Source organism: Phoca vitulina, unplaced genomic scaffold (genome assembly GCF_004348235.1).
Source record: "Phoca vitulina isolate PV1807 unplaced genomic scaffold, GSC_HSeal_1.0 scaffold9, whole genome shotgun sequence".
Lineage (NCBI taxonomy): Eukaryota > Metazoa > Chordata > Mammalia > Carnivora > Phocidae > Phoca > Phoca vitulina.
Genome location: NW_022589712.1, coordinates 9,222,888 through 9,235,624, shown reverse-complemented (window position 1 = coordinate 9,235,624; position 12,737 = coordinate 9,222,888). Strand labels below are relative to the sequence as shown.

Genomic DNA, 12,737 nt, shown 5'->3' with positions numbered 1-12,737 from the left:
CGTCCTCAAAGTGGGGTAACGCCCTCCCTGACCGTCCTTGTAGAGTGGCGAGGATCAAGTCGGACACCGGATGGGAGAGCGGGCAGTGCCCAGTGGGGGGCCAAGCACCCCCCATGTCTGTGTGCAGTAGGTGCTGGGCCAGTTCTGCTGCGTAAATGGCAGGGAGGACAGATGCCGGGTCTGGAAGGCCTGCACGGGTGGGCTTCGCCTCCACCCCCAAGCCGACTGGGGTCCCGCTCCCGCTCCAGCTCCAGCTTTGCTCCTTCTCGCACCGGGCGGGTGATGATGAACAGGCGGCTGGTGACTTTATCTTACGGCTAATGTGACTGATCTTTCTGGTTTGCGAGGACCAAGGAGTTTCCCAGGATGGGGGACTTTCTGTTTTAAACGGGGTAAGTCTCGGGCCAGCGAGGACGACTTGGTCACCTTGTCTGAGGCCTGTACTTGGAACAGCGCCAGGCTGCCCACAGGGCTGCTTGTCTACTTCCTGGCAGTGCCCTCCACACTGTGCCCCTCGAGAGTGGCCCTTGGTGCCTCGCCGTGGTGTCTCCCCTCTCCCACAGTTTCTACTGTTCTCTCTCTGTGCAGGCCCCTCCCCAGCCCTCCCAGGAGCACTGCCCTGACTTAAAAAAAAAGGATGGGATTTTTGTGTTCTGGAGCTATTGACCACCCTTTATACTACCTTTGTCTTGACGCGAAGAGAAAACACTGTCCACCTCAGGTAGCAAGTGGTCCGCGACAGGCGGGTAAGAATGCTGTGCTCTCCCCAAGGATTTGCAGAGGCACATTGTGATCGGTGTGCAAACCATGGCTTGAATGGAGAACCTCCAAACCATCAGGTGGTCTCACTGTAGTTTTTATAAACTTGAAGATACCTGCAGGCTGAGATATAACTGCTTTGTTCATTCAAGCATCCTCTGAAAGTCCAGACTCGTAAGAAGTGGTCATCTGTGCAGCACAGATCCATTCGCCGAGTACTAAGTACTGCTCAGTACTTAGCTGCCTCTGTCCCCACGTGCCTCCTGTGACCTGACTGTCGGGAACGAATTTGGTTTTGCAGAGACCAGGGATGACACACACACTCACCCCTTCCGACTTCTTCCCTGGCCCTTAGGTCAGCATCCCCTGCCTGCCGATTGTTAAGGCTTCCCATGAACACCCAGATCTGTTTTCCTACATGACCTCAGACATTCACAGCTTGGGGAGCCTTTGATCCACAGTGTGGGTGACTGCCCTGTTCATAGCCACGGCTCACATGGGCGCCACCCAGAGACTGTCAGACCGCGAGAGGACTTCTGAGGGGTGCACTAGGCGGCGAGGCTGCGCCCAGGTCACTGGCTGCCCGGCCACTGAGTACACATCCGCATCCACCGCCCCAGCCACGCTGAAGTAGGGGGGACCTGGTTCCTAACTGTATAGGAGATGGGGGCTCTGGGCAGGCAGTGAGCACACACACCCGTGTAATCACGCTAGCCATTGTTCCTGTAGCCTTTGCCTTGGGTGCGGGCCTGACCTCCCCACAGAGAGCACAGGGGCTCCGTGTAGGGAAGGACAGGTGTTGGGGTGAGGGGGCAGGCACTCTGTATATCACGCAGTGGCTGTGGAAGTGAGCAGGGAGGAGAGTGAGGCTCGGGGGTCTGATTCGTTGTGTCTTAACCTACGCTCCCCCTGCCCCCTGGTATTCGTGTGAATGTCAGGTTTGTGTTGCCTTAACTTTTTTATGCAGGTGACATTATTTTGAATCGTCCAAAGTAGAAAGATTCTAATGATTGCAAATCATCTATTATTTGTTTCCAAAAATATCCATTTGGTTCTTTCTAAGAATTGTTTTTGGCTGGCATCTGAATTTTTCTGGGCTCTGGCAAGTTCCTTGGAGATGGTTCGTTCGGCTCATCTGTTGTTGGCATGTGTTACTTCATGGGTCAGTTGGTGGGGGAGCCAGTCTTGCTGCTTTAAAGACACAGCTCTTCCTTGCATCTTTGCAGAGGTGTGCAGAAATTATTGTGGCCCACCTGGGCTACTTGAACTACACGCAGTATACCGTGATTGTGGGATTTGAACACCTGAAGCTGCCCATCAAGGAAATGAACTTCACGGTAAGTAAGCCGGCAGACCTCAGTGTCTCCATGGCTCGTTTGTTTAGCACCCATTCTTCTGTCAAATGACTGAAATAAATCTCAGCATTGAAATCTTGTTATTTTGGACAGTGGAAGACATGTACAGTTTCTAAAAACTATAGGGCACCATAATTTCTCAAGTATATGGAAGCGGGTATAGCTAAATGAAACAGCATGAAATTGGAAACCCCTTGTGGTGTTCTGAGATTGGGAACAGAGAGAATAGAGAGTAGCCTTCCCGTGGGAAGGTCAGCAAGAGTTACCGGGTGAACCCTCCTGGTAGAAGAAGAGCCAGGCGGGACCCCGTTCGCCATGCCTGGGAGCCGCCCTCGGGCCCCACCTCTGGCGGGGCGTGGGCTCTGCTGTCCCGGGGCCTGCCCAGTGCAGCTCACACGGTGAGACTTCGCTGTCCTGTGTGCCACTGAAATCAGCCTCTTTGTTCCTTCCACTTGCTTGTGCACCAGTGTAACCAACGGAGTGATCAGGAGTATGGTTTGAGCTGGTTTAGATCCTGGCGCCATCATCGGCAGTTGAACATTGTTGAGCCTGTGTCCTTATCTGTAAACTAGCTGCCTCATAAAGCCCTGTTGAGCGAGGGAAGGTGGTAACGGGCTCCTTTTGAAACGTGGCACTTTACTGAGCTAGAACTCCCATCCCTTAGGAGAAGCCTGATAGCAGTCCATCCCCATTCCTCCCTCCCCCGGCCTCCGGGGGGCTGAGAAGCCGCTCACCTTCTTTCTGTCTCTGTGGATTTGCCTGTTCTGGGCATTTCATGTGAATAGATTCATCGCATATGTGGTCTTTTGTGACGGACGTCTTTCCTTACTTAGGGTGGTATTTTCGAAGTTCGCCCGTGGTTTTGAGGGTATCAGCACCGCGTGCTTTGCTGAATGTTGCACTGTGTGGGTAGATTCCATTTTGTGTATCTGCTCATCGGTTGATGGGTGTTTGGGCTCTTTCCGTTTGGGGCTTTTATGAATACTGCTGCTGTGAACATTCACGTGCAGGTCTTACTTGGACTGACGGGTGCCGTCTCCTGAGAGGTTTTGTTGGGTAGGCCCTCTCCTGCATGCTGGACATGCACTGCCTCACCCTGCCCACCTCCGCGGTGGCGCCTGTGGTCCCCATTTTCCTGGGGGGCCCCTGGAGGTTGGCTGGGCGTGGGATCATGCACGATGCCTGCTCATTGGAGGCACTCAGCAAATGGCACCTGTTGTTAACATTCGTATTACTTTTTTTTCATGTTGTCTCCAAACTACCCAAGATGAGTTTTGTTCTTTATCTACATGATAGCTCTCCAGATATTTAAAAATGTTGCCTCAGCCCCTCGGAGATTCTTCCTTTCCTTCACACGGCCCTGGGGGTGGCTTCTGGACCCGTCAGGCTCCAGGTCTCCTTCCTGGGGCTGCCCTAGTCAGCCTGGCGGGGGGTGGGGGGGGCAGCTTGTGAAGTAGAAGGAGCAGGTGGCCCTCCAGGTGTGGCTGGAGCCTGCCAGCTGGCTCCTCTGGCAGCCTCATCACCTGTCGGCTTGTGTTCTGCCAACTGCTAAACACCCCTCGGACTTTTTCCTCCGTAACTGCGGTTCGGTCTGTTCTCATTCCGCCCACAGTGAGTCTTTCTCATTCCCTGCCTCTGTGGTTTTTCTGTAACAGTTCTCCGACCCCGCTCAGGCATTGCACTGTGCCCTTGAGTTTCTTTTCAGTGGTTTTGGCTTCTGGGTCCAGCCTCTCCTCACCCTTTGGGTTCGAATCTGGATTCTGTTCTTTGTGGTATGAAAGATTTCCTAGAGCTTTTTCCTCAGAACATCTGGCCAGCATCCTGCCTGTGTCCTCGAGTTCATGATGCAGCGGTTGAACCCTGATAGGGTCTGAGACAGATGCCCTAAGCTCAGGCACACTGATTCCATGCTGTGCTAACCATCTGTGCTTTAGACTTTGCTATTTTAGAATTACCCCGAATCAAGAATGCAGAGAGCAAAGAGCACCATGTTTCTCAGACAGAGGACCTCTCCTTTCCATCTTTGTCGGGGTTTCATCCCCTGAAAGCCTTTATCAGCGTTCTCCACAGCTTTCCCCGCAGGCTCAGTCCACCCCAACCCTATTACATGGGTCCCTAATACATGGGTTCATTTTTGATTGGGGTTCTCTCCTTCCATTTTTTCTGTTTTATTTCCCCTTAGACTTACTCCTAAATAATTTGGTACATATTTCAGATAAACTTGGTACATGTCATTCCACTGTTGCTCCAGAAGGCAGGTGATGTGGTCTCACTGGAGGGCTCAGCAAGGAAATTGCCGTCAGAACGGCTCATCTGGAATGATGCTGTTAGGCAGAGCTGCATTCTGGGTAGTGCTCTTCAGCATCCAGAATGCTGATACATGAGACCCCTGCAATCTGCGGGGATGTTACCTAAGATTTTTCTCCATTTTTGTTCATTTCTGTATTCCCAGTACCCAACAGTGCGCCTGGCAACAGTTAGGCTTATAATAAATATATATGGGTTGAATTGAAGAATAACACCATAGCATTTCACAGATTAAGAAATTCAAATGGCCAACAGACTTGTGAAATGATGTTTATCCTTGCTATAAACCAAAGAATCAGAGACTTCAAAAAGGAATGCTTTTTTTTTTTTTTTAACCTGGCAAATGGTAAAAACACCTACAAGAAAAATCACACCTAGGATTAGTGAAATGCAAGTACACAAGTTCTTTCAAACAGGTTAATGAGGGGTCTAAATGAGTTTCAGTGTTGGGGGCAGTTTGGCAGTGTATCAAAGCCTTCTTTTTGACCTAGTAATTCTACTTCTGTGCATTTATTCTAATGAAACAATTAGAAAAGTACAGGAAGATTTGTATTTTTCATAGCAGAAAGTTGGAGCAATCTGTATTTCAGTGGAGTTCTGGTTAAATAAATTAGTTTTTCTGCAGCTGTTAAAATAATGAACTGGTCACAGAATAGATAGCATAATCTGCTATTGATTTTAAAAAAGGAAAAAAAGTTAATGAATTGAAAGTGCTGATTGACACTTTCTATTATAGAAAACTCCGGAAGGCTATCTCTGGGTGGTAGGCTTAATGGTTTATTTTTTTCTTCTGTTTCTTTATAATGAGCTTTTTATTACCTTTATAATCAGAAGAGAAAATTTTTTTTTTTTTAAAAAGGCTCCTGGGCACCTGGGTGGCTCAGTCGTTAAGCGTCTGCCTTCGGCTCAGGTCATGGTCCCAGGGTCCTGGGATCGAGCCCCACATCGGGCTCCCTGCTCGGCGGGAAGCCTGCTTCTCCCTCTCCCACTCCCCCTGCTTGTGTTCCCTCTCTCGCTGTGTCTCTCTCTCTGTCAAAATAAATAAATAAAATCTTTAAAAAAAAAAGGCTCCTAAGACAACTGATATTTGAGAGGGGAAGCCAACATACCCTCCGGCAGTTCACTCTGAGGAGCTTAGTTATGGAAGAGCTACCTCAGAAAATCACGGTTTAGTGTTGTGTCTAAAACTTGTACAGAGATGCGTTAAGAAACCAGAGAACCTTATGCAAAGTATGTCTGTATCTTTTATAAAATTGCTGTTGAAAAGCATCCATTATGTTGTGAACTCTGATCTAAACCTCCAGACAGAATTCCTTTTGACCGTTTGTTACGAACTCCTTTTACGAGACATAGACTGAAAGCTGTACGGCTCACTACATTTCCCTTTCGGCATGAGCTGCTAGAAATTTCAGGAATAAGTTTTATGCCAAACTGTGGTAGTTACTAATACCCTGGTATAGGTTTAATTATTTGCCCTCTTTCTTTACAATTTTACCTTTTAAAAAGCTTTTAAAAATTGTTCCCATCTAATCCGTCTTTTTATCACAAGCTGACTTCGTTTCCGTTTTGGAAGTAAAGAAAATAGAACAAATAAAATACATACAAAAAGTATGTCAGTGATACTGTTGTCCACGCACCGGAACGGCTGAGGTGAAGGAGTCAGGAAGACGCCGAAGCCGGCCAGGGTGCGGGGCAGCCCGAGCCCTTGTACTCTGCCCGCGGCCGTGGGAACGCTACGCCGGAGATGCACACGCATCGGCCCTGCCTGGTTCCTCCTGGCTCCGCCCCGCGCCCATCAGCACAGGATGGCTCCCAGTGGCACGGTCGTGCCTGCTCTGGGGTGTCGTGTGGCAGGAAGGAGGAGCGGTGGCAGCTTTCACAGGCATGGTGTTGAAGGCGATAAGCCAAATACAAAATAGCACGTGGTGTGCGATTCCGTTTATGTAAGTGGTAGGAACGGGCAAAATGAATCTGCGCCATTAAATCAGGATTAGTGTTCCTTGGGTAATTAGTGACTTGAAGGGGGCATCCGGCCGGGGGGCTTCTGGGGCGCAGTGATGGTGTTCCTCAATCAGAACACTGTTCACACTGGTCTGTTCCATTTGTGACAGTTCATTGAGTCGTACACATGCAGTTTTTTGTAGGTATGGTACCTTTCAGGAAAAACTTAACAGGTTATGTGGTGCACTTGAAAACTCAGAGCTCATCACGTGGCTGCCTGTTTAACCACATCCATTTCTTCAGACAGTCCTTGCTGCTTTGATGGAATTTGACGTGGGAGGGTTTCTATTGTTGTTTGGCGTTTCCTTGGAGATCTTTGGCATCTGGGGACTTGAGTGTGCTGGTCGCTGTGGCTCTTACCTGCCCCTGGGCGTCCCCATCGGTTTCGCTAGCCAGTTCTTCCTCGTTGATGGAAATGGAGTTCAGGATGAAAATTACCCTGGTTGCTTCTCCAACCTACCAGGAGAGAGAATGATCACAAGGGCAGCCCCCAAATGTTCGGACGCTGTTTTTGGCAGAATACGTCTGCCCTTCTGCAGACACCTAGATGGTTGATGGTCGTTTTCTTGTCTCACCTGCTGTGTGGGGCTTTATCTTCTGTCTGGCATTGTTGTTGATGCCATGTACCCTTACGTTGAGAAGCTTCATTTCTTTCCTTTTGTTCTCATGCCCATACTCTGCGAACATCTGGTTCACTGATTTCTACTTATGTACACACCTATTTGAAGTGGAGTGGCACTCCTTCTATCTCTGCCTCCTCTCTCAGCTCTTGTTCTTCTCCGTGCGTCTTGCCCACATCCCACTGCCATGTTCAAGTCCAGACCACCCTCCGGTCCTGCAGGTGCATAGGAGAATACTGCTTATCTCCTGTGTCCTTAAAAAAGGGCTGAGCTGGGCATTTTCCCCTCTAATTAAGTGCCCTTTAGGTCGATTCTTGAGTGACACTGCCATCAGCTGTTCACATTTCATTTCCTCTTTTTTCTTCCTAAGCCACAACTTCTCCCTGGGGGATGAGATTAAAACAGCTCATGCTCTTGAGTCCTTCAGGTTTCTGTCTGGTAGATACCCTCCGGTTTCCATGTGAATTGAGAGGACTGGCAGCCGGCAGCACTTCGAGAAGCACTGACCAGATTCTTGGGTCATACTTGCCCTGTTGTTCTCATAGGACAAATTACAAAAGCATATGTTAGGCTTTTCCCCTCCAAATATTTCTATATAATATCTTTATCGGTTTTCAAGTGTTGGAAACCCAGGCTGTGAATCTGAGCCTGGAACCAGTTCCGGGGGTTGCTTAGTGCTGCCCTAGGTTGCTGGGAGTACCACCCACCTGAGCAGTGAGTACCCCGATGTGCTCAACAAATGTTGAACGGTGAATGGAGCACTGGACCAAAACTCTGTAGATTGTGATTAGGGAGAAATGGCCTAGGGCATAAAATGGATGCTTGTTCCGAAGTCAGTGTGCGGTGTGGCAGGGTGAGCCCAGTCTCTGCAGGAACAGAGGTGGCTTTGTGAAGGCCAGAGGACCTCGCTGCACATGCCAGTGAATGGATTGATGACTCTTAAGATTTCAAAGTAAATGTCTAAAGCCTGAATGTTTTCTGGGAGTTTACTCCATTTCCTTTTACTTATTTTACTTTTTAGTTTCAAACGTACACATTCGCGCTTAAAAGTAAACGCAGAAACAAACTCCCCTAATTCCATGCGGTGAGGCCCACGCAGCGGCTGCCGTCCCAGTCATGGTGCTGGCACAGGCACTGGCCGGCTGCTTGACGAGCCCTGTGGGCCCTTCTCCCAGTCCTGGCATCACTGCATCCATTGTCTGCAGCCGAGGGGCCAGGGCCCTGTTCTCTGAACTTCCCACATTCTTCTTGGGCTCCCTCAAGGGAAAAGAGACTTCCCAAGCCCTTGGCACAAGTGAATACCAGACTGGGTTGGGAGGCTGGCCCGGTCCCCCGAGAACACAGAGGTGATTCCTCTCAGCTGCTGCTGGCGAAGCCCGCCTCCCGCAGAGAAACGCCAGGTGGACATGGTTTCCCTGGATCGGGAAGGACAGGGGGAAGGCACAGCAGGAGCTAAGGGACCGTTCTGAGGGTCCGCTGTGCACCAGCCGCCAGCCCAGGGCTCCGGCCACAGCGGTGAGGGCCAGAATCGAGCGCTTTGTTCCACGTCACCCTCCTCCTCCTCCTTCTGTGAACTCTTAGATTAGACCTGAAGGCATGTTTTACGTTTAGCTACCTTTATTGGATAAAGCATTGTTTTCTAGGGTTAATTTTTAAAGTGAGCGAGGTGTTTTATACTGTTCTGACAGAGTCCCCCCTCCTTTAGGGGTTCCTTAGTTATTTTCCTTCTCAGTCTCTTGAGGGTCAGATACTTTCATCACTGTAACTTTAAACGTATTTTGTGAATTTTTTTCCTGATGCTAACACTCTTTCTTGATTGTGCCTTACAATCTGTTTTTTCAAACTAAGATACGTATTACTTTTTTCTATTTGAATCTCATGTTGATGTTGATACCCCACATCCGTGCTCATAACTGCTACTGTGATGATTTTGTAAATGATACTTTTTAACAATTAAACACCATAGCAATGATCATAATAGTTGCATTATGTTTCAGATTTATAATAGCGGCTGCTATTTATTGAACTTGTGCTGTTTGTCAGGCACTGTGCTAAAATTTTGTAAGCATCATCTTAGTTAAATGTTCTGATAATTCTATAAAGTAGGTAATAGTATCCCCATTTTATGGAAGAGAAGTCTGAGGGTTAGTAGATTAAGCTAGTTTCCCAGCTAGAAAATGGAAAGGCTGAGATTTGAACCTGAGTCTCTGACTTCAAAATTCATATGCCCTTAATCACTGATTTCTCCTTTCTCATTAACATTTGTTTGTTAATTGTTGTTTTTTGTTTGATGGCTCTATTGAAGTATAGTTGACATACAATGAAGTGCACATATTTAAAATATAAAATTTGATCCATTCTGACATGTACACACCTGGGAAACACTCACCATAATCAAGACAATATGCATACCCCTCAGTCCCTAAAAGTTCCCTCACGCCCCTTCCTCCTGTTACCTTCTCATCCCCCCGGCCACCACTGATCTGCTTTCATTACAGATTCATTTGTATTTATGTAAAATTTTATATAAACACGGGGTGCCTGGGAGGCTCAGTTGGTGAAGTGTCCAACTCTTGATTTCGACTCAGGTTGTGATCTCAGGGTCATGGGGTCGAGCCCTGCATCGGGCTCCATGCTCAGCAGGGAGTCTGCTTGAGATTCTCTCTCCCCCTTTCCCCCTGCCCACCCACCCCCCGCTTGTACTCTCTCTCTCTAAAATAAAGAAATAAGTAAATCTTTTAAAAATATTTATATAAACATCATCTTACAATATGTTTGAATTCTTTCACTCAGTATAATTGTTTTGAGATTAACTGATGCTGTTGGGTACATCATTTGTTCATTCCTTTTGCTCTGGTGTGCCGATACAGCACAGATTATTTATCCATTCACCTGTTGCGGGACACTGAGGTGGTCTCCAGTTTAGGGCTGTTTGTTGTACAGCCGCTGTGAACACCTGTATATAAATCTTGGTGTGGACGTGTGCTTTCATGTCTCTTGGGTAAATACCCAGGATTGGAGTGGCTGGGTCATGCGGTAGGGGTGTGTTTGACTGAGAAACTGACAAACTGTTTCCAAAGCGGTTGTATTGCTCTACGTTCCCTCAGCAGCATATGAGAGAGCTCCAGTTGCCTCACATCCTCGTCAGCACCGGTATGGCTGTGTTTTCAATTTTGGCCATTCTAGTCGGTGTGTAGTGGTGGTGTTTATTGTGTGGTGACTTTCATCTGCAGTACTTTGAAAATGTCCCCTGGCTGGCATTTTTCTGGCAAGAAATCTGCTGTCCTTCCTTATCTTTGTCCCCTGAATAGATGCTTCTCTCATCCCACCCCCTCTACCCTGACTTAAGACTTTTCTCTTATTTAAACAATTTGATTCTGGTGTTCCTTGATGTACTTTACTTCCTTTCTCTTACTTAGGGTTCATTGAGTTCTTCAATTTGTGAGTTCACAGTCTTCATTAAATTTGGAAAAATTTCCGTCATTATGTCTTCAAATATTTTTTTTAATCCTCTTGCCCTGCCCCCCCCCCCCGCCCCTACACATCTCTTAGGCCACTTGAAGTTGTCTCACAGCTTACGCTCTGTTCAGTTTTGTGCTGGTTCATTTAAAATCATGTCTGTTGGCACGTCTCCATGTTCTCTCATCTCTGTCACATCTCTTCCACTGTTGTTGCTCCTCCAGATTCTGACCTCACGTGTTCAGACTTTCCTCTAGCTTCTTGCTGCCCTTATCTGCTAATTCTGTGTCATCTGGGATTCCTGGAGCAGTTTTGATTGATTCTTTTTTTTCCTCATTACAGTTCAGATTTTCTTGTTTTTTTCATTAGGTATTTTTCTTTTTTCTTTCTTTTTTTCCTATCTTTCTTTCTTTTTTGAGTATAGTTGACACACACAACGTTACATGTCCGGTATTTTTTATTTAATGCCAGGCGTTATTGATGTTAGATTTTGTATTCTTATAGATGTCTTTGAGCTTTGTTCTGGGATGTTGTGAAGTTACTTGGAAATGGCTTGACTTTTTTAGGCCTTGCTTTTAAAGTTCTCTAGGTGGGACCAAACCAGCATGAAGTCTAAAGCTACTTCCTTCCCACCACTGGGGTATGCTACCCAGTGACCCCTTGTGCATCCTGCCCTGATCAGTGTTCAGGTGGAGACGTGAGGGGGACCACCTTTGGCAGGTGTCCAGAGCTCTGTCTTCCAGCTTTCCTCTCAGTACTCTGTACTTTGAATCACAGCCAGTGGATTGTCTCCCTGGACTTCCAGCAGTGTGTCCATGATTCTCTGCTTGGGCTCCCTCCCCACCATGGCTCGGGGCAGCTAGAGGGTGCACCTCTCTCTTACCAGCCAGAGATAACTGTCCTTCATTGCCTCCTGTGCAGTGTCTTAAACTGTGTGTATGTGTTGTGTGTGTATGTGTGTGTGTACCTGTGTGTGTGGGTGGGTGTGGGTATTTTAAATGTTTCAGGTAAGTTAGGTAAATCTCATGTCTATAACTCTATTCTGAAGTAGATTTTTCAAAATTGCTCAAATGATTTTAAATGCATTAAAACAGTGGGGCTCACTGGCCCAGTGCAGTGCAGTGTTCTGGGGTCTGGTGAGAAATCTGGCTTGTGACCGAGGTTGGAAGGGCTGCCTTCTGCCTGCCATCGGTATGTGGTGCATGCATCCTCCGCTCCGTTAGGTGTATACTTGATAGGAGTGAATCTACTCAGCATGAGAGCTGACACCTGTCATTCCATTGTACTTTTTGGTGTCAGATTCATATTTATGTGTTTCATTTAATCTTTTTTTAGAATATCCTACCTACTCACATTTTTGCATCTTTTAAAAGTCTCTTTCTTTTAATGGAAAGCATGGCTTTTTCTAATAAAGGGATTGACAGTATTGATTTTTCTTTTTTAGAGATAGTGCGTGTGAGGGTAGGGGCGGGCAGAGGGAGAGGGAGACAGGGAATCTTAAGCAGGCTCCACAGTCAGCGCAGAGCCCGATGCGGGGCTCGATCTCGCAACCCTGAGATCATGACCTGAGCCAAGATCAACAGTCAGATACTTAACTGACTGGGCCACTCAGGCACCCCGACAGCATTGATTTTTTGATATGAAATTTATAAGCCAAATGCTCTTCTTGTGATTACAGAATAATTTGTCAGATTTATCATTAATATGACCATTTAAAACTATTTCCAACTCTTATAATTAAGATTTTCAAAGTCTGTGTTCTTTAATATAAAAATAAAATGTACTAAGTGTTAAAATTTTTTAGAACATGTAAGAAGGCATAGAAGAGAGAACATTTAAAATTATAGTATTGTATCTAGAGATAACTATTATTACTAATCTGGTGTACTTCCTTTTAGATGGATTTTTTTTTTTCAAATTATTTTCCTGCTTTACATTTTAGTGGAAGACTTATGACCCTGCATTTTCCCAATGGGAAATTTGGTTCCGATTCGTCTTTGTGGTGCTTACCTTCATTGTCACTGTAAGTCCCATTTGCCTGACAGACCACGTCAGAATCCTAACAAGGGCAGAGTTAATTTATGAATTATGATTATCACAGTGTGAACCATGGAGGCGAACCGTAAGAGCCTCTTAACTATAGAGAACAAACAGGGTTACTGGAGGGAAGGCGGGAGGGCGGATGGCTGAATGGGGGATGGGGATTAAGGAGGGCATGTACTGGGATGAGCACTGG

At 46.9% G+C, this 12,737-nt stretch overlaps 1 protein-coding gene across 3 annotated transcripts in view; it reads left to right on the top strand.

The window, feature by feature from the left end:
* TMEM181 (transmembrane protein 181) overlaps positions 1–12,737 on the top strand; it is a 71,626-nt gene that overhangs the window by 42,613 nt on the left and 16,276 nt on the right. For all 3 annotated transcript variants that reach the window (XM_032407554.1, XM_032407556.1, XM_032407555.1), the window contains 2 exons: positions 1,986–2,096; positions 12,444–12,524. In XM_032407554.1, coding sequence (XP_032263445.1) covers positions 1,986–2,096; positions 12,444–12,524 — 192 coding nt within the window. The remainder of the gene's footprint in view (positions 1–1,985; positions 2,097–12,443; positions 12,525–12,737) is intronic.